The 19,777-nt window shown below is 39.7% G+C and overlaps 3 protein-coding genes and 1 long non-coding RNA gene across 7 annotated transcripts in view; all 4 read right to left on the bottom strand.

Moving 5' to 3' along the window:
• Positions 1-503: 503 nt before the first annotated feature.
• Positions 504-3,716, bottom strand: LOC103363952 (uncharacterized). Its single transcript, XR_520522.1, has 3 exons — positions 3,586-3,716; positions 3,327-3,443; positions 504-1,512 (listed from the first exon to the last, which is right to left on the bottom strand). It is a non-coding gene; the product is annotated as an uncharacterized LOC103363952 (long non-coding RNA).
• A 2,095-nt stretch (positions 3,717-5,811) lies between these two features.
• LOC103363966 (GTPase IMAP family member 4-like) lies at positions 5,812-7,945 on the bottom strand. Its single transcript, XM_008290950.1, has 2 exons — positions 7,938-7,945; positions 5,812-6,713 (listed from the first exon to the last, which is right to left on the bottom strand). Exons 1-2 carry the CDS (start codon positions 7,943-7,945, stop codon positions 5,828-5,830), a joined length of 894 nt encoding a protein of 297 aa, XP_008289172.1. The 3' UTR covers positions 5,812-5,827.
• Positions 7,946-9,830: 1,885 nt separating this feature from the next.
• srsf2b (serine and arginine rich splicing factor 2b) lies at positions 9,831-15,058 on the bottom strand. 4 transcript variants are annotated; one of them, XM_008290931.1, is made up of 4 exons: positions 14,473-15,058; positions 12,469-12,784; positions 10,841-12,206; positions 9,831-9,996 (listed from the first exon to the last, which is right to left on the bottom strand). In XM_008290931.1, exons 1-2 carry the CDS (start codon positions 14,832-14,834, stop codon positions 12,490-12,492), a joined length of 657 nt encoding a protein of 218 aa, XP_008289153.1. In that variant the 5' UTR covers positions 14,835-15,058; the 3' UTR covers positions 9,831-9,996; positions 10,841-12,206; positions 12,469-12,489. The 4 variants fall into 4 exon arrangements, with proteins under 4 accessions (XP_008289153.1, XP_008289154.1, XP_008289152.1 ...); XM_008290932.1 differs by having other exon boundaries at positions 10,815-10,901; XM_008290930.1 differs by having other exon boundaries at positions 10,841-10,901.
• Positions 15,059-15,372: 314 nt separating this feature from the next.
• Positions 15,373-19,777, bottom strand: part of LOC103363950 (transmembrane protease serine 9) — a 23,782-nt gene continuing 19,377 nt past the window's right edge. The window contains exons 7-10 of the mRNA XM_008290929.1: positions 19,239-19,410; positions 18,622-18,875; positions 18,399-18,496; positions 15,373-17,448 (exon numbers count right to left, since the gene is read on the bottom strand). Coding sequence (XP_008289151.1) covers positions 17,074-17,448; positions 18,399-18,496; positions 18,622-18,875; positions 19,239-19,410 — 899 coding nt within the window. The 3' untranslated portion in view covers positions 15,373-17,073. The remainder of the gene's footprint in view (positions 17,449-18,398; positions 18,497-18,621; positions 18,876-19,238; positions 19,411-19,777) is intronic.

Genomic DNA, 19,777 nt, shown 5'->3' with positions numbered 1-19,777 from the left:
AACAAGACAGTGAATGAGCTCAGGATATTTCCTTTCCCACGAGAACCACCAGACCAGCTTTTTAGCTCTTCTAATCTTCATACTGATGCTTCAGTTGCCACAAAAAAGATGACTTTCTACAGGAATGTGAGCCACCTTCGTTTAAAAGTATTAAACATGATCATTGTACCATAAACCTCAAAACAAACTCCAGTATCAGTGAAATCTGCAATTTGAAAGCTGCAGGTTTGGGGGCGATGACAATCCAGCTGATCCAGAAACGTGTGAACTGATGTATTTTTGGTACAAGCAAGGTGGAGTTTTTTCATTTCTGCCTCAAAAAGACATGTTTAAAACGCATAGACTGGACCCATGTATTGTCCAGGTCCTTAAAATACAGATACTGCTTTAAAAAAAAAAAAAAAAAACCTTCCAGAGCCTCTCCTCTGACCCCCTCAGAATCAGCCTTCTATGTACAATAAAAACAACAATAAATGAGAGAAAGAGAGAGAGAGAGAGAGAGAGAGAGAGAGAGAGAGAGAATTTTGTCTGGCGATTTATCAGAAAAAAGAAAACATATCCACTGTTGCAGTTTTGCTGTTCAAAAAAGGACTACATTGTGAGTGGATGTAAAACTGATTAGTGGCAGATTTAAACAGAAGTCAAATGTGTTTTTCAGCCCTGAAAAAGTCATGTGTCCATCTGCTGTATTGATGAAGTGATGAGGATCAGAAATTGTGGAAAAAATCTGTTATAAAGAGGGAAATTTCACTTCTATGTCTTTCAAGGGCCTGTAACTCTAAAAATATTCACAGTGTGAAGGTAAAACTTTGCATGGCTTCATTAAATACACTAAAGTTACAGCAGATAAAGACTCAGCTGATTCCGAGGAGGTCGGAGGGAACTTTTTGCAGTTTTGGTTAAAAATACGTGGAAGGAACTGATTGGCATCTCGGCTTTGCAGGGTTTGAATTGTTGTCTCCGATGCTGTTCAAAGTTCTGTCAATAATAATCAGTTATTAGTTTGAAGTGATAACAAAGAGCCTCGTGTCTTCTCACCTTCAGTCCATCAGCGCTTTCAGGCCGACTCTGTTTCTTCAGACTTTGTTTCACAGACTTCAGCTGCTGACTCTCCAGCTGATGACTCCTTCTGAAGCTTCCTTCTTCCTATTCCACGGACTCCCTGTTTGTGCAAACAGCGCTGCACAGTGGACGGATGAACCACGACTCCAGCATCAGCCAAACCCTCCTGCAGCTCCTTGGCAGTCATGTTTGGGTTCAGCGTTGCTTTCCTGCCCAGCAGATGAGCTGTTTTATCAGAAATCTTTCGAGGTCTTCCAGATCTCGCCTTCACTTCCACAGTTCCTGTTAACTTCCACTTCCTGATCACGTTCCGAATGGTGGAGATTGAAAATCCAAAACGCTTTGAGATCTTTTTGTAGCCTTTCCCTCCTTTGTAGGCGTCGATAAGCTTCATTTTCAGATCGTGACTCAGTTCAATAGAGGAGCCCATCGTAGATGAGAGTTAGTGTTCTGGGAAGAAGGAATAACAGATTGAATCAGCGTAAATAGCACAGTAAAAAAGAATTCTGTAACAAACTGCTGAAACCTGTCAGCAAGGGTGCCAAGAAAGTAAGTGAAAAAATACTTTAACATTCAAAAACAGTAAAAAATAACAGCAAATACCTGTGAAATAGTTAGATTTTTAGAGGATTTAAATACACTACATGTAACGACCCACCTAGAATGTTGGTTGGGCACATTGGCTGTCTGTGTTTGGCTTTGCTTCCTCAGGTCCCCAAACTGCTGGAGACTGAGTGGGCAGTTCTACCTGCTTGGCATGCTTGGGCCCAGCGCTCCCAGGCTACAAAAGGGCCAACCCCTCAGCTCCTGCTCTCTCTCCTCATGCTTGTGACTTGGGCTTGTGTCATTATAGTTTGGTCTTTACATCAGACAACACCTCGCACCATATCGCATCCGGGCATCCAGGCATCTGCACCTACACTGCTGATATCACTGACGTACACATCTCACTTTGAAAATATTAATTTAACCAGTTAATAAAAGCTTACGTTTAAATCTAGGAATACCGGTGTTGTCGCCCCTCTTTTTGCCATAGCCTATTTGCCGGGTTGTGACTTACATTTTATATATATATAACTGTTCAAGCATATTAACAAGTTTTCTTCATGACTTTTATGTACAATTCTGCACATTGTGTGTTCTACAGTTTGGGTATAATTGTCCATAATACATACCTGTTCATGTGTCTGTTTTTATCTATTTTTTCATCTTTATTCAACTTTTGCCTTTCCTGTCTTCATGTTAACTATGCTTCATTTTTATCCAGCTGCTGTAACGTCAATTTTCCAGGTGAGAGATCAAAAACGTTCTGATTGACAACCTAAACTTAACATATATTTGGTTTTTTTTGGTGATTATGTTGGATATTATCTGTAATTTAACTAAACTGAGAAAATCTGTAAAATAACTGTTAAAAACATTTTTGCATTTTTGATGAATTAATTCAGAATCATTTCTATGTATTTTTGCTGATTTTATTACAATAAAAACATCGTGTAATTTACAACCCAACCTTGTAGAAGAATAATTTACTGTGACTATAAAATTCAATTTTTTGACGTAGACCTTTTTGGACTTTTTTTTTTTTTTTTTTTTAAAGGATTTCTTTCCATTCAACATGTAAATTAATAATTGTTTTCTGAGACTTTACAAGGTGTTAGCTGTAAGTTAACAGAACTGAAAAATCAGTAAAATAACAGTCAATGATTTATTGTTTAATTACAGTGAAAAAACTTTTTTTCATTTTTTACTGTGACCCTCAGATTCAGGGCTGAACAAGGGGCAACACAATAAAAAATAATATTGTGACATGAGTGCCAATTTAGAAGGAATGGTCAGTTTTTTGGAAATACTTTTTTCCCACTGAATCAAATATAAAAATGATGATGTGCACCAAACAAGTGTGTCACCTCCAGGCACTTCATACAGGGGATGAAGACCATACAAAATTTAGACAGAAACTTGATAAATCCTAAGATTCCCTTTGAGCAAACAGTTTCTGCACATCTGAAGTGTTTTGTTGTCCTATCTGTTGATCCTGTGGGTGTTTTATCAGATTAACCACCACGTTTTTACCTTTTTTCAGACACAAGTCCAAAAAAAATGATGTAGGTAATTTGTAACCTGGGACACACACCTTCCTTAGCAATAAAACAGACTGACAGCAACTGTGGGGGAAAAAAAAAACACCAGGAGAAATACTACCTCTCCTGCTTGTATGTTTATGTATTTCGTGTGTTTTTGTGGTGAACGTGAATCCTCACTGTTCTGTAGCACTGCTGTTTATCCTCAGTTAGCCGATGCTAGCACCTAATCCGCCTATATAAAGGTGAACTAAGGGCCTGAAGCTGCTGTCACTTTTCCGGATTTCATGATGAATCCTAAAAGATTAAAACGGATTTTAAACACACGTTCACCGCGTACAAACTAGCAGGAATTAGCTGCATGTATTTGTGATTTAACGTTAGCTCATCTTTCTCCCGCTTTATCTCACGGCTCAGTTTGATAAATAAAATCACAAACCAGCGTCTGGAGGTCTGAGGAGGCGGAGACACGAAAAGATTTACTCTCCTTTGGAATAACGACTTAATTATAGAGCTGTTTGTAGTTTCTGGGAATCACAACACAAGTGGCTTGAAACCCGGAAATAAACACTATAAAACCCCGCCTCAAAAGTGACGTCAAGACGTAACACGCATGGGACGTCGCCTGAAGTCAGTTCTTCTTCTATTTTATTTTAAATTTATAGATTTAAAAAAGCATGTTTTAACCACCTAATAGACCATGTATATTTTAAAAAGAAAACAACAGCCTTAAATTGAATTAAATAATAAAAGTATAATGAAATACATAAAAACTTGATTATTTTCTTACTCAAAGAATAAACAGACATTCCAGAAATTTAAAATATGTTTACTCATTTACTGAACTCCTGAGGAGACGTTTTAAGGTAGACAAAACCAACTTTACATGTTGTGAGAATACTGAGTGTTTTCAAAAGGCCTCTCACTTCAGTGCACCTATTTCACATTATTATGAAGTGAAATTAGGATTTTAATGGAGTTTGTTTTCTTTAATGTGTAAATGATGTATGATTTTTTTTAATTATTTTGGACAAAGAAGCATTTTTTCATGTACAGTGCTTAACAAATTTATCAGACCACCTGTAATAAAATGAAGAAAACAGAAATGTTTTAGAAATCTATCAAAAACTTGTTTAAAACTAAAAATGTTGTAATTTATTTGGCAAATAAACTGGAAAACTGAATACTTCTTTTTCACACATAATAACCAAAAACCTTCCTATTTTTTTGGCCTCCTTTGGTCTTGATAACAGCTTGCGTCCTTGCTGGCTTTGTTTGTATTTACTTTTCGACAGCCTCTTTTGTTGTTGAGTTCCACATAGTTTCTAGCTGTTCCCACAGACTTGCTTTAGATTAAACTTTTGTGCGATCAATCTTTGAATGTACCACATCCCAAATTTGTTCAAATTTGTTCAACTTTGACTTGGCTGGTTCATCAGTTCCAGAACTCCAGATTCCTTTTTCTTGGTCAAATAGTCTCTGCACAGCTTTAAAGTATGCTTGGGCTCACTGTCTTGTTGATGTATGAACCCACCACCAATCTGATTCAGCCCAGAAGGGATTCCATGATGCACTACGATGTCGTAAATGCTCTTGTTCATGATACCGTCAATTTTCACTAATTGGCCCACACCGTTTCCACAAATGGAACCTCATGCTATAATGGAATCCTTACCGTGTTTCCCTGTGGGTGCAATGCATTTGGCATCAAAACGTTCTCCAGCTTTTCTGCTGACTGAATAATTCGTCCGTCCAGAGCACCTTCTTCCAGTCACCAACAGTCCAGTGTTTGTGCTCTCTGGCCTTGTTCCATCAGTCGTCTGCTTGTAGTCGTTCTGGACACTTTCTCAGACTCTGATCAAGAAGCATTCATCTCTGCCTGAAGATCAGCAGTGGTCTTCCTTCTGTCTCCAGTACTTTCAATCTTGTCTCACATCTGCCTCAGTGAACTTTTGTTTCCTGCCTCTTCCTTGGCACATTTTGTAAGTGACTCGAAATCATACTTGAGCACACTGTGAGAACACTTTCTGTCTTTCCCTGTTTGTCTCAGAGACCATCCAGCATCATGAAGGGCTTTAATGCCACTCTTTCATTTTCAGTGAGCTCTCGATGTTTTACCATTTTGAACAGGAATGACGAATTTCAAACTGAATTCATCTTTTTATATTCATATTTGAGCCGGCTCGCTGGGCTTCAAGTCAGAAATGAATCAAGCATAACATTCAACCACTCAAACAAAATTTTCTGCTCAGGAATGCAAGTAAATAACTGTAATTTGCCATCTTAATCAAGAAATAATAATTTACTATATTCTTCTGATTTTTTGTAAAACACTAAATTTGATGGATAACAACAATACTTATATTTTAGCATTAAAAATATAATTTTGTTTAAAGAGCTTCTACATACTGGTGTATATTACAGAAAAAAAAACCCAAAAAGATTTTGGTAATTACCAGTGCTGTTAATTTTGGGCATCTGTGGCATAAACCTTACATTGGGTGGTGGTGTAATATTTTTGTTAAGGACTATATGCTGAAAGATTAATATGACACAGCGGGTTTCTTTTAGAATTAGATATTCAACTTTAGTTTTCTTTGCTGGTATTTGAAAAAAAACATCTTGTGTGTTAAACTCTGAGGAGGCAGTAGAGGATCACTTTCACATTTGGTTGATTTTATTCACAGTATAACACACTTCTTCTCCTTCTTCAGAGTCTGAACTCCTCCCACAAACGCTCCGATCCCAGCTCCCACTAAAGCTCCCAGTGGACCCACTGCGCTTCCGAATGCAGCTCCGAGCTGAATGGCTATGAGGAACGTGTTGTCCTTCTCAGCCTGTTTTCTCGCCTCTTCTGGCTTCATGTCGGGGTTTTCCTCCAGGAGCTGCTGCTGCTTCTCCCTGATGGCCTTCTCGGCTTCCTGCAGCAGCTCGTTGGTGTAACATTGGCCTCCGTTGCTCTGCACCAGCGTGTTGATCTTCTTCAGCAGCTCTCTGACCTGACTCTGATCCTTGTCTTTGTTGTTGAAGACGTGGTGTCTCTGGCCACACTGATCGATGAAGTCCTGCAGAGCCTTGTTGCCACTGATCAGCTCCTCCACAGTGACTTCTTCGTCCTCCAGGTCGTCTCCGTGGGTGAACAGGACCATGGTGAATTCTGCTGCCTTCTCTCCAAACAGCTCCTGGATGAGCTTCACAGTTTTCTGCTCTTCTTCGGTGAACCTGCCCGGCTGGATCACCACCAGGAACACATGAGGACCAGGAGCAGTGTAGGAGATGCACTTAGCGATCTCTGTCTTCACGTCGTCCTGAGTTTTGTCGGTATCGAACAGACCTGGAGTGTCGACCACAGCCAGTGTCTGACCTCCGCACTCTGTTACTTCCTTCTGACACTCTGCTGTCAGCGAGCAGGAAGAAGATGTGGATTTAAACTCCTTCCTTCCTAGGATGGTGTTTCCTGCTGCGCTCTTCCCAGCTCCAGTTCTACCGACCAGCACCACCCTGAGGTGAGCTTCCTGTTCACCTGTGGAGGATAAAACACACAAGATAGATGTTGTAGAAGAGCTCCTTATTTATAACTCTTAGCATTTTGTCTCCACCAGCAGCTCCATGAAAATAACAAGGACAACGAGGAGAAACAACTCAGGAGAGAAAACTTTGCTATTTAGGAAAATTGATATTCTAAATTATGTTTCACAAATTCATTTCATTCTAGACAATTTCAAGTAATTCTGGACAATTTCTGAAAACATTGCACAGATATGGAGTCATTTTAGAGTAATTGAGATTTTTTGGACATATTTCTTGTCATTTTGAGCAAATTTTGAGCCATTTCTTTTAAATTAATGTATTTGCAGGTAAAACCATAAAAGCAAAGCAGTGAAATCAACCAGGAATGAGCTTTAAACTTGGAGAAAATGTCAAAAACAAAGACCTGCAAGAAAACTTCATTCATATGAACCTGCATGAATTTAATGTTTATTTTGGACAAATTTTAAGTCATTCTCGAGAAATATTGTGGAATTTTGGAAAGGATTTGGACCATTTTGAAGACATTTATTGTGGTCTTTTTGTCATGATCAATGTTTTTGTTATGTGGGAAAAATTCAGAGAAATTATGGAATTATTGAATTTTCTTTTTCTTTCTTTCTTTCTTTTTTTTTTTTTTAATGTTGAATCAGTTTGGACGGATTTGAAGTCACTGTGGGTGGTTTCTTCAGTTTGGACAAAAATAAAAGCAATCATAAAACATTTGTCAAAAAATGTCCAAATTGTTTTTTAAAAATGTTAAAATGACCAAAAAAACAAACAAACTCAAAAATGACTAAAATGTCTAATATGAGAAAAAAAAAAAATCAAAAATGATGCCCCAAAAAGTCCAAAATACATCTAAATGCATCCTTATTCAAAAACAACTTTTCTAAAAGAAAAAAGAAAAAAGAAAAGAAAACTAGCAAAACTTGGAATTTGTTAAAGCTGTTGCTGACAGTCAGACTGAACAGCTTCCAGTAAACACGCTGAGCAGCAAATGTGAGATTAAACCAGGATGTCTCTGGATCTGGAGCTTCACGTTCCTGACCTGCAGCCGCTGGCTTCACCGACCCCCAAAATACTTATAGTCCTATTTATTGTTCTGTTCTATTGCTGCTTTCCATCTGCTATCCTTTCCCCCACCCCCCATCATCCCCACTCTCACCCAACTGGTCGAGGCAGATGGCCCCGCTGCCAGCCGCTTGCTCAGAGGAAGTCCAAAGGCTTCGGTTCTCTGTTTAAATTTGCTAAGGTCCATACCTTACCATGTTAAGCACTGTGTGATAACGTGTTGTAAACTGCGCTATACAACTAATATTGAATTCAATTGAAATTGAATTGAAACAAAGTTAATTCAATCACATCTTTCTAACACTGAAACTAGTTAAAAGTTGATCCTTGTTGAATTTTAGCCTCAACCAAAAATGCATCTTTTTGACAGTAAATGAAAAACTTTTACTGTCTAGATCCGATCCGAGCAGTTTGTCTTCACAGCTGTTTCTAAAAGAACGAAGTAAACCAGTTGCAGCTTCTTGAACTGCTGCAGTGTAAACAGGCTCATCAGGATTCCTGATGCAGATTCACCAACAGCAGCTGCTGCACAGACGACAAAATCTGTTCACTGAATTTTTAACGTTTTCATTTGTAATATATTTTTGGGGGTTTGAGAAACTCTTTACTTGCATACAACAATTTCTAAAACGAACACAACTGGACATTTTACAGGCAGGTTGCAGTTGAATAGAATTAACAGATTTTCCCAGATCAATTGCCACAAACTGTTTTGCAATAAAAGCTAAAAGAAAGACAGTCAGTTCTTTTCTGTTTGGTTCACAACATGATTCGTATCAGGAAACCAACTGTTGTTATATTGCACAGAGAAACCCAATAGTTTAGGAGACACAATGTAAATAATAAAAACCAATAAGAGAGCAGCGAAGCAGCAGGTCTTAATCCAAAGTTAAAGTGAAGTTTAAATTCATGAAAGTGTTGAACTGAGTGTAAAAGCTGTAAATATTCTTACACAGAGTGTCTCCGTCCATGCTGATCTCTTCAGGCTGTTTGCTGAATGAAGTCGAGTCATTTAGAACTCGGCTCCTCCCAGTCAACATGTGACAACCTGGGAATTCATAAATCTGTTTCTTTCTTTCTTAAAAACAAATGATAATAAACCAGGTGGCTCCACAATTTTGCCAAAAATGACAAAAACATCCGAAATGACTGAAAGCTGCTTCCAGCATCTTCCCTGTGAACATGCGACATCCTCAAGATTTCGAAATGTAAGTTTTACAGAACCAGAAAATGACTCGAAATTTGTCACAAACCACAAAAAGTCCAAGAAGACAAAAACAGACAAAAATTGTCTAACTTTGGCAAAATGTTTCGTAATTTTACACATTTAGACACATTTTGGTCATTGTGGAATCATTCAGAGTTATTTTAGACAAATGTCAAATTATTTTGAACATATTTAGTGATGATGAACAAAACTGATATTCTGGATACGTCTTGTGTCAGTTTGGACAAACTTGGAGTCGTTTTAGTCAGTTTTTTGTCCTTTTGGACAAATCTGAAATCCTTTTATACTGGGATGCCCGATATATATCGGCGACCACATTGGCATCGGCTGATTGGTGTTTTTCCTGATAGCGGTATCGGTCTGATGAACAAATTTAGCTGATGATTGTCCAACATTAGCGCCTTCGTCTCTACATTTGATATTGCTGCTATTTCACAGACGTTTTTACTTAAATGGTTCTGGACTTGAATGTTAAATATGTTTTACTGTTGTTACGTAATGACGAAGACTATGTGGTCTAATTTGATATGGGCTTCTTTTGAATAGTTTTCATGTTCTCACAGTGCTCACTTCAACTCATTTGTCGGTGTGAACAATAGTTGAATATCAACGTTGATCATATCGGTTATCTGCAATATCAGAAACTTTAATATCAGAATCGTCCAGAAGTTTTAATATTGTGCATAACTACTTTTATACAGATGCTAAATGAGTCATTTTGGGTTGGTTTGAGTGTAAAAATGTCTGTTTATCTGTGTTTTCACTGAGGTGTCTCAGCAGCTGTATGCATTTAAAGAAAAAAACTCCACAAACACAACCAAGTAATAAGAGAGGAGACTGTTTTAGACAAAACACCAAGTTTTTTTTTTTTATTGAAAATCCCATTAGTTCACTATGAAAGCAAAGAGAAACACATTTCACTGTACAAAGGGTGAGACTGTAGCGACCGTACCACTGTTGTCACAGGATCATTCTGGAGAAACAGCTAACCAGCAAAACTCAACTGCTACACAACTGCGCCTAGTGCACAAAAAAACAAACACACAAGCAGGATTAGGATATATATATATAAAAAAACAACGAAAAACACAAAAAGCAAGTCCAGTCAGTGACATCCTGCAAAATTCAGTTACAAAATGATGTTTAACACAGTTTTCCTGCCTGACAAAGACACCCTGAGCTGCAGCAACGAAAGACACTAAAGTTAATTTATCTCAGTGTGCACCCATATAAAAACTGAAATAAAGTAAATGGAAGCAATATCTATTTCTGCTAACTGGGGTTTATGTCACTTTGGTTGCTGTTAAAACGCCAGATCAGAAATAAATATAAAAAATGTGTCATTCAAAGAAGGCTTCATGTTTAGAAGATAATCCTGATTTATTCTTGTCTGCTGTATTTAGTATTAATGAATGAGGATAAACCGCCACTTCAGAACTGGAGGAAAAACTATATATATGTTTAAAAATGTGCTTTCAGAATCAGTAACACAATAAAACCAAAGTGGATTCAACAATGAGGCCTGCATGAAGATGACTTTCTGAACAACTGAATTTCCTCATTAAAGATTCCACTTTTTTGATGGATTTTAACTCTGAAAACAGGTATGACATCCAGGACGAGCACTGTGATGCTCAGCAAGCCAAGAAAACCCAAAGAAAGCTAGTTTAACCTGGACATGTCTCATGATAGCGACTGCAGAGAGAAGAAGTGAAATGAATCCAGGTTCAAAACACACAGTAAAGTAGACTTTTGAAATCAAACAGGTTATAAAAAGCAAATAAAATCCCATCTGTGAAACCAAACAGCCTTTCTGAGGCCAAATGAATAAAATTTACCAAAGCATGGAAGACACAATAATAACCTTTTGGAGCTGGACGCTGTGGCTTGTGTAGTATCCATTCTGGAAGTTCTCAAGTCTGCAACTGAAACAGTCAAAAACAAGCCGAGGTTAAAGGTACATTTCACAAAATGTACTTTGCAGATGTCTTAGAAATTCCCCAAAACTGAAAGTCACCTCAGACCAGAACAATCCCTGAATGTGTTTATGAAACTGCACTGATAATATGAGGTGTGATCAAAAACTCAAAAAGCTTTCAGGTTTCGGTGAACGCAAGGATGCAGGCTGAATTCATGACATGACTTAGAGGTCTTTCCAAACATATAGATTCCAGATCAGCTGGTCAGTCGGAGGCATTCCACTGCCACAGCAGCTCCCTGCCATACTGGAGTCGACAAAAGCAGTCAGGAGGCAAGAGAGTGTGTCCGAAATCCCAGGCTAGGTAAAACACTAGCCACATTGAAAACATAGCGCATGAATCCATGATCAGACTTAAAAGGAGTTTTTTTTTTTTTTTTTAAAGAGTACCCGGTTCAGCTGGGCTTTGTGACAGGTACTGGGAACTTGTAGGAGCTGAAAGTCAAAGAGGTCTCACAGGAGGGAGGCTGGTTGTCGGTTAGTTGACGCTAGCATTAGCCACTGCCAGTATGTAACCTTGGTGCTAGTGAAATTGTTAACACAGCCAGAGAGGAGGGAGAACTCGTTCAGCCAGGATTCCTTCGCCTCCGAACATTGTAGGGGGGTGTCCGGACTCGCTTGGTGCATAAGAAGCCTCCTTTCAAAAGCAGCCTCTCACTTAAAAGCAGCACTCTGTTGACTCCAGGATTCTGGGAAGTTAGCCTAGCCTAGGACAGGCTGTCTCAGAGAGGCGGTGAGACAAGAATTCATAAAGACAAAGTTACTGCTCGCTCAGGCGGCTCAGAGATCATTGCAGACTGGCACAGAACGAGACCACCTGGACAGAGAACTGCTGCTGCTGGTTGCTGCATGTGCGCCCAAAGATGCAGTGTTGATAGCTCCCGTTTAGCTGCACACAGGTGATAACTAAGATTGATTCTTGTTACCAAGCATCAAACATCTACATTTTTTCAAAGTTAATAAATAAATAAACAAGAAATTAAACAAACTGGGACCGACATGTCAACAAACCTCAGTTTATCTCAAGCACCAGAGTCTCCATCACAGACAGTCATACCTCAAAACCCCAGACTGCCTTCCTCCACCCTGCTGCTGCTGCACAGAAACCTCCATCAGCTGCAGGAAGCCTGAAGGCAGCTGACCAAACACCTGCTAACTGCTCAACATCTCTCAGCTCAGCTCAAAATCCACTTAAGCAAATAGGACTCCGCAGCTTGGGAAGGAGAGATTTGGTTTACCGTCAGAACCGTTCCTAAAAAAAAAGTTTTTTTAGATACTTAAACTACTTAAATTGTAAGGCTGCACACTGAGAAATAGTGGGTGCAAGTGACATATTTGGAAGAACAATCTGGTAAATATGGTCTGAAAAATTATGTCAGTGAACCAAAATAAATGGCTGCTAAAGGGGCTAAATTTTTACCTCCATCTCCCAGCCTGATGCCAACAACTTTTCATCATAAACAACAACAAATACAATGCCGGCTGAATAACAGCAGCATCTTGTCCAAACTCACCTGTTGCTGATGTGCTGAGCTCTATGAGGATTCACCGTTTTCTGCGGCTGACTTGGGCTGGCTTTTAGATCTGGACCTGGACCCCCTTTTGGAGGAAGGCGTGCGGCTTCTGGATCGGGATTTGGACTTGGACCGGGACCTGGACCTAGATCTGGAACGGGAATGGGCCTTGGTCTTCTTGTTCCTGGGGGACCGGGACTTGGACCTGGAGTAGGACCGAGACCTGGATCTGCTGTAGCGGGACCGGCTTCGGGACCGGGAGCGACTCCTGCTGCGGGATCTGCTGCGTCTTCTGTGTCTCGGGCTAGGGGAAGAGCTGCATACATTCAGTTCAGTTATGGTCTGTGAGTTTACATCAACAATAAAGAAACAAACATATTGTGCGTTTTTGGACAGATATTGCAGCACGGTAATTATATTGTTTCTCTTCCACTCAATATATAAAAATGGTGCAGTGATTGTTGATGCAGCCTGTACAAAACAAGCCTGTCCCTTTATTTTTTTAGCCTTTTCCCATTTTTAAAAATATAGTACATTTTAAACAACAGCTGTTGCAGCAATGTGCTTTCCAGTGACAAAGATCATGACAGCTGTTAAGACATAGCTTAACAAGTTTGGATACTGGGGTTAAGGTCTTCGTAGTATTACTTATGGTCTGATTTTATCTGAGTAAAATACACAGTAGGCTAGGACCCTACAAAAATGATATAACACACTAGTTTACCTGAGCATGATGCATACTAACAAACAGTGTTATTAAATGTTGAAGACCTGTCTAATGTAACAATGTGGCTAAGACCTCACTGTATTATAAATTATGGAGCTTAACAGTACCAAGGTAAATATTGAGCTTAATGCCCTTTAGCATTATTAATTATGGAGATTTACTTGACCAATGATCAGCTAGAGTTTGGACTCTGCAAAAATATACATAAAAAGCTAAGAAATCCAAGGATACTCTGGATTCCCTATGATCAAACTGTTGTTTTTATATTTCTATTGTCTGTGGACTACTGTATTTTATATTACTTTAGATATGTTATCACATTTTATCTGCGTCTGGAGATATGATTTGTAGGCTGGGGCATCTCTGCAGCACCACAATGCTTCATTTATCCTAATAGAAAATACTGATATTATTTCAATGAATTGTTCAGCGATCTTGCTTGGTTCTAGTTATAAGTGAAGTGGCTGATTTACTAACATTAGATGATTAGATATCCCATTAAAAATCTGAAACAGAGATTTTGCAATGGACACCAGAATGAGCCATTAGGTTCTGCTGCTAAATTCAGTATTCATCTGATCCATCAAGCAGTTCTACCAGAATAGTCAAACTATTCAATGGCGTCTGGTGTCCATACAAATAAATGCTAATTTGTGTAACTAAACAAAAAGGTGATTTATGCTAAAATAACTTAAATACGTTTGGCTTATTATTACATGATCTGAGCCGAATTAGAAAGTGGATCTTGATAGTTTGTAAAAGTACAACATTTTTGTTCTGTAAGAGATGTGTTTGGTCCATGAGCCACGGCCTCCTTCATTACTCAAACTATTCAATGGAGTTTTGGTGCCCACATACATTTTGTTGAAATAGTCTAGAGAAGGTTGGTTTATTATCATTTGATGTGAACCGAACTGTAGGGTAGAGCCCACTGGTTTGTAAAAAATACTTCACTTCTGCTATGTGAGAGACGTATTGGGTCAGTGAGCAAAGGCCTTCCTTAAGAGTAGAACTATTCAATGGAGTCTGGTGTCCACACAACGAGGTGCTTTTTGTATCGCTGGACTCCAATGTGAATTTTGTTGTGGTAATTTACGCACGTTTAGTTCACTATCCGATCGGGACCGAATTATAGACTGGTTCTCATAGGTTTTATAAAAACGGTTCGCTTTGGTTCTGTGAGAGATGTGCTGGGTCAGTGGGCCCACGCCTCCCAAAATACGCAAAATAATAAATGGAGTCTGGTGTCCGCGCAACGAAACGTTTTCTTTCTTTACCTTCTACTTCGGCGTCCGTGGCCGCTGTACCTCCGGGTGGATCCGCCTCGCCTCCCACCACCGTGGTGGGAGTCCGGTGGTCTGCCGTACCGGGCCATCTGGACCCGCAGCTCCCGTCCGTCCAGCAGCGCTCCGTCCATGGCGTCCATGGCGTCCTCGGCGTCCCGTTTGTCGTGGAACCGAACAAATGCGAAGCCTCGGCTCTCTTTCGTGTAGCGGTCTCGGGGGATGTAGACGTCCCCCACCCGGCCGTACTTCTCGAACACCCGGCGGAGCGTTTCGGGCGATGTTCGGTACGTCAGGTTGTCCACTTTGAGAGAAGTCATGCCGTCGACATCCGGCGGAGGCCTACCGTAACTCATGGTGAATAAACCTGCGAGGCCCGGACGGAGCCTTCTCACAACAGTTTAGAAACTAGCTACAAAGACGAGTGCGTATTTTCAAAAAGTCCACACAAACACAAAAGTGTGTTTTAAATCGAATTACATTGCCTGCATGAAGTCTGAATCTCCACAACGATAAAATGTGCTACTTTTCCCCGACACAACTCCACCCAAGCCGCTTCCAGCTGCCCCCGACCGCCGAGTCCAACTTCTTCTTCTTCTTCTTTACAGAGAAGCGCGAGGTGTCAAGTTACCTCATCGGCGCCATCTTGTGGAGTAAAATAGATTCTTAAAATGAACAACAGGCAAGCAAAACAATATTCTGTTATTCAAAAAAGTAGCTTTTAATGGATAATTATACCATATTTTTTTGTACTTTTATTGATTTATTTTTTGAGCCGAAGTTGTGTCTGGTCTCCTTTGTAAAGTAGCCGGTTTTAGCAATAAGCTGCCTCTGTGCCATCTTTTGGAGGTAATTTGATTCTTAAAATGAATAACAAGCAAGTAAAATGCAACATTTTGTCCAGAGAGGTAATATTTAATGGGCATTTATGACATGTCGACGTGTTTAACAGATTTCTGTATGTTGTTGATTCTTTTTTCAACACAAGTTGCAGACTCTTGTAGCTTTCATGCAAACTTTAAATTGTATCTCAAGTTTTCAGAACATAAAGTAACTGCAACTTTACAATACAGAAAAAAAACGTATGTTTCACACAAATAAAGAACATCCTAACATAAATGGATGTGATTTGATGCATACAAATTCACCAGAATGCAGGAAATTAAGTATTAAAAAGTTTACAATTTTCACAGGAAACCTGTGCCTAGACAATTATCCTTTACAGCAAATAATCATCATTACGAATTTTTCAGCAAACATTAAGTGCATGTTCTTTTCAGACAGGTATGTACATAGTGCAACATTAGCTATCTGATTATATGAGGTAAATAATATTTCCAAGACTTTCAGCAGATTCCACAATAACAATTACATGGTATACAAAGATTTCACACTTTAATTGACTGATATAAAAAACTGTAGTATTACAGATGTGATCTACGGAACTTCAAAAATGCTGAATTGCTCAGCTACATTCACACACATCTGTTCAGTGCAGCTTTCACAGTTCTTCATTAACACCTACGTTTTTACACCCTTCAAAATAAAGTCCAAAGCTTAAAAAGCTGGTGACCACATTACAGGAGAGCAGTAGTGAAGTGAGCAGGAAGTCAAAGTAAAAAAAAATCTAATTTTAAAGTCTCTTTTTAAGTCAATAAAATAAGTTTCCTCATTGCAGAAGTGTCTCCTGGAGAGGCCCGATTCATAGGGTGAATCTGAATTTCTCAGCGACAATTACAACTCTTATAGCCAATTTTTGTGGCTGTTATTTATGCTCACTTAGGAAAACACTGAAAAAGTAGAATTTTATTTTCAATTTGCCTTTAAGGGTTTAAAATACATACCAACACTAATTCTGATCAGGTTTTGAGTGCATCTACATCCTTTTAATAATTTTTTTTGCTTATCTGGCAAGTGTAAAAGCTTCTAACAGAAGAACCGTGTTGTGTGACACTTAATTTGAAAGGTAACATTGTGTAGTTTCTGGAAGTGTGCATGTTTACAATGAAACCAAGGCACAGCTACATTGATCCTTTTGAGCACCTTTACAGTGTTTGTCATTGGTTTGCATCTCTTCTGGTCTTTTAGAATTCCTATGCCACTCAATTGTGTGTTTTTGTGATTGTTTGATTAATTTTTAAACCAGAAATGTTTCTTCAAATAGGACATGGGCACTAAATTACACAGGAGCATCCGGGGACAGAAGTCAGAACTGTGTAGCACATTGAAACTGACTATTTTACTTTCACAATCAGGTAGCCAAAAAAATTTATCTAAAAACCATTGGGGATTTGTAGTCAATCTTTCTGTAGGCTCAGCGCCTCTATGTTTGTGCTGTTAATTCCACCAGGAGAAGATCACATCTGATATTAAAAAAGCAACCAAGGAGGAAACAAACAAAACTATTACTGATGGAGACCTAAATGTCTGGTGTAACCCCGGCCACTTCACTACTCAGCTCCTGTTGGTCAACAGATAGGCTCAGAATCAAGTCAGCGGTCATTTGATGCAGTTTAAAGTCTGTAACATTTCTCAAATTCAAGGCTGCCTACATTCATTTGTGCTTCTAACATCATGTAAATCAGGTGAACTTCTCTATGAGAAGAGGTGAAGACCCGGGGCTAGGAAGAGGAATTGGAAGAAGAAGAAGAAGAAGAAGAAAGAAGAAGAGTGACCAGGAGCGCCTCCAGAAACAGTGGTGGCTGGGGCGGTCGTGGTGGAGCTGTTGGTGGAGGCTGGAGACAGCAGCGTGCCCAAGTTCTGAGCTAGGAAGGACTGGAAGGTGCTCACTCTGGTGAAGACCTGTATGCCCACTCTGGTGAAGACCTGTATGTAGACTTTGGGCCGTCTCCTTCTGGTAGAATTAGTTTGGGTGGAGTTGTCTTCTGTGGGGTTGCTTTCAACAGACAGCACGGCCGCTTGGAACCAGGAGCCGTCCTGTTTGCACATCAGCGGGCCGCCAGAGTCACCCTGAACAAACCCACAGGAGATTTATCAGTGTTTCTAATCTTATCACTTTCACAGAAAGAGCTGCACAGAAATCTGATGTTATGCCTTAAAGATAGAGTTTGATATTTATAAGACACACATTTACACTTTCCTGCAGAGAGTTTGCTTATTGCCAAACTTATCATATTTTTCATTTTCTCACGGTCACTGAATAAATCATGTGTGACTTGTGGTTTTGTCAGGAAAAGTTACTAAATCTAAACTTAAAATCAGGCGATTTCATCAAAATCACTCTATCCAATCACATGTCATTTTTAAAAATCTACAAAATTCAATAAATTTGAGATAGGACAGTTAACCATATCTAAGCTTAAAATTCCTTGAAATCCCTGTATTCTATGTCAAATATTCAAAACAAATCCTGTAAAAAAAAAAAAAAAACAAGTTTTGCACTCCTCACAGCAACTATGAAGCCATGAGTGACTGGGCTGTGAACAACAGTCACATGACAAAAAATCATGTGCGATATTATTACTACTACTACTACTACTAATACTACTACGAATAATAATAATATTAAAAATAATAATCACGATAGAAAATGACAAGAAAGACTGAGAGGAAAATAAAGCATACTGCATCAGTGACGTAATGCAGCATGGCTCTAAAACAGTATACAGAGGAGCAAGTTGATGGAAGACACATTCAGCACAGTGAAATAAGTAGCTTGAGATGATGTGCTGAGTGGTTTGAAAAAGTTTGCCGAAGTTGTAAAAATGTGAATTGTTAAGTATGTATATCATTTAGAGCCACCATATTTTCCAGTATTGATGACACAAATGGAAAAATGTTGGACATGTTGATTCCACATTTCAACATCAGATGAAAACCTCAATAAATGATGTGCAGTAATCATAATAACAAGAATACGAATGACGTCATTAGCCTGCTGTATTGTTATTGTTATTCACCTGTTCCAGTGTGAAAGTCCCTGTACAAATGTTGTCACTCGATGATGCATTCCCACAGTCCACCACTGAGGTCTGCAACTCCTGCAGGGCTTCCTCCTCTAAAAGTTGGGAGAAGAAGAAAATTGTGACTAAATAACGTTGATGTGCAGCAGCAACATGTTTAACCTGAACAGGTGGACTGATGCACAGCTTTACTGTGTCAGTCTTTGTGTTGTGGACTCACCTCCTCCTCGCCCAGAGTTCCAGCCAGCAGCCCAGCATGCTGTGCCAACGGCAAAGGTTCGCCCAGTGTCAAGGCAGATGGGCTGGATGTAGTCGGACAGGGTGGGTTGGCCCGACAGCTTCAGCACTGCGATGTTGGATCCATTCAGGCTGCTCAGAGTGATATTTGTCACATTCAGCCTCACCTCAAATGGGTTGGATCCATTCTGATTCAGACGACCCAGCACGACAGTCCAGTCAGACGCGACAGGGAGGCTGAGGGACGAAAAGCCAAATGAACTTAAAACGTGTTATCTATTTAAAACCACGGCTGCACCCTCACAGATTCAGCCTCTCGCATTCAGCACCATCAGAACCAAACTAGCAAAGTCCATCTGTAGCTCCAAGGTCACTGGATCCTACTGAACTCTTTGAAAGTACCTTACTAATATACAGCTTTATGTTTAAAGATTTCAGTAATTTCCCATAATTTTGGTTGTTTTTAATCTTCCATTGTGTTTCCATTTTGTCCCTTTTTGATCATTTTACATCTCACTTGCAGTTCAGTTGTTTGCTTTGTGTCTTTTGTGCATCAGAATTTGGACATTCAGCCACACCATCAGGACCAACTGATCTCACCTTGAGAAGCATTTGGCGTCGCTCATGACAGAGTCCACGGCCACCAGAGTCCCACCACACACGTGACTTCCATTCTTCTGCAGACTCGCCATCCACGGCCATACCCCTGCTGTCGCCACTGAATTCCCCCCCAAAATACGAGAATTCCTCGGGGCTTGTCCACAGACCACCGCTGGAGAGAAAAATTAACGGTAGATAAGGTGCTGAGACTCTGACACCAAATATGTTAGATGTCACATGGCTTCAATAAAGGGATCAGGATATACATGAAGCTGTTACACTGTGAAGAAAAAATCAAAGGGATTGTTAAGAATCAAAAGTCTGGGCCTGACAGACACTTACGTTGGGGTGTGGTAGTTGGAGGGGCAGTGGTTGTAATTGGTGGCAGGCCTGTACAGGTGACGTTAAGGTCGCTGTCAGTCCCCCTGGAAGTGAAGGTGATGAAGCCTGGGTCGTTGGTGGTGATCTGTTCATCAATCCAGGTCTGGAACTCAGACACTCTGGTGTAAACTCCTGGAAAGTTTGCCAAGGCACAACCA

Source organism: Stegastes partitus, unplaced genomic scaffold (assembly GCF_000690725.1).
Source record: "Stegastes partitus isolate 25-593 unplaced genomic scaffold, Stegastes_partitus-1.0.2 Scaffold704, whole genome shotgun sequence".
NCBI classification, from domain to species: Eukaryota; Metazoa; Chordata; class Actinopteri; family Pomacentridae; genus Stegastes; species Stegastes partitus.
The sequence above is the reverse complement of the archived record's forward strand: the minus strand, read 5'-3'. Positions and strand labels throughout refer to the sequence as shown.

Bases quoted from the DNA above. Each gene is read 5' to 3' on its own strand.
- srsf2b (XM_008290931.1), bottom strand. From the start codon at position 14,834: ATGAGTTACGGTAGGCCTCCGCCGGATGTCGACGGCATGACTTCTCTC. The intron at 12,785-14,472 runs GTAAAGAAAGAA...GAATGTATGCAG, and splicing joins CACGGACGCCGAAGTAGAAG to CTCTTCCCCTAGCCCGAGAC.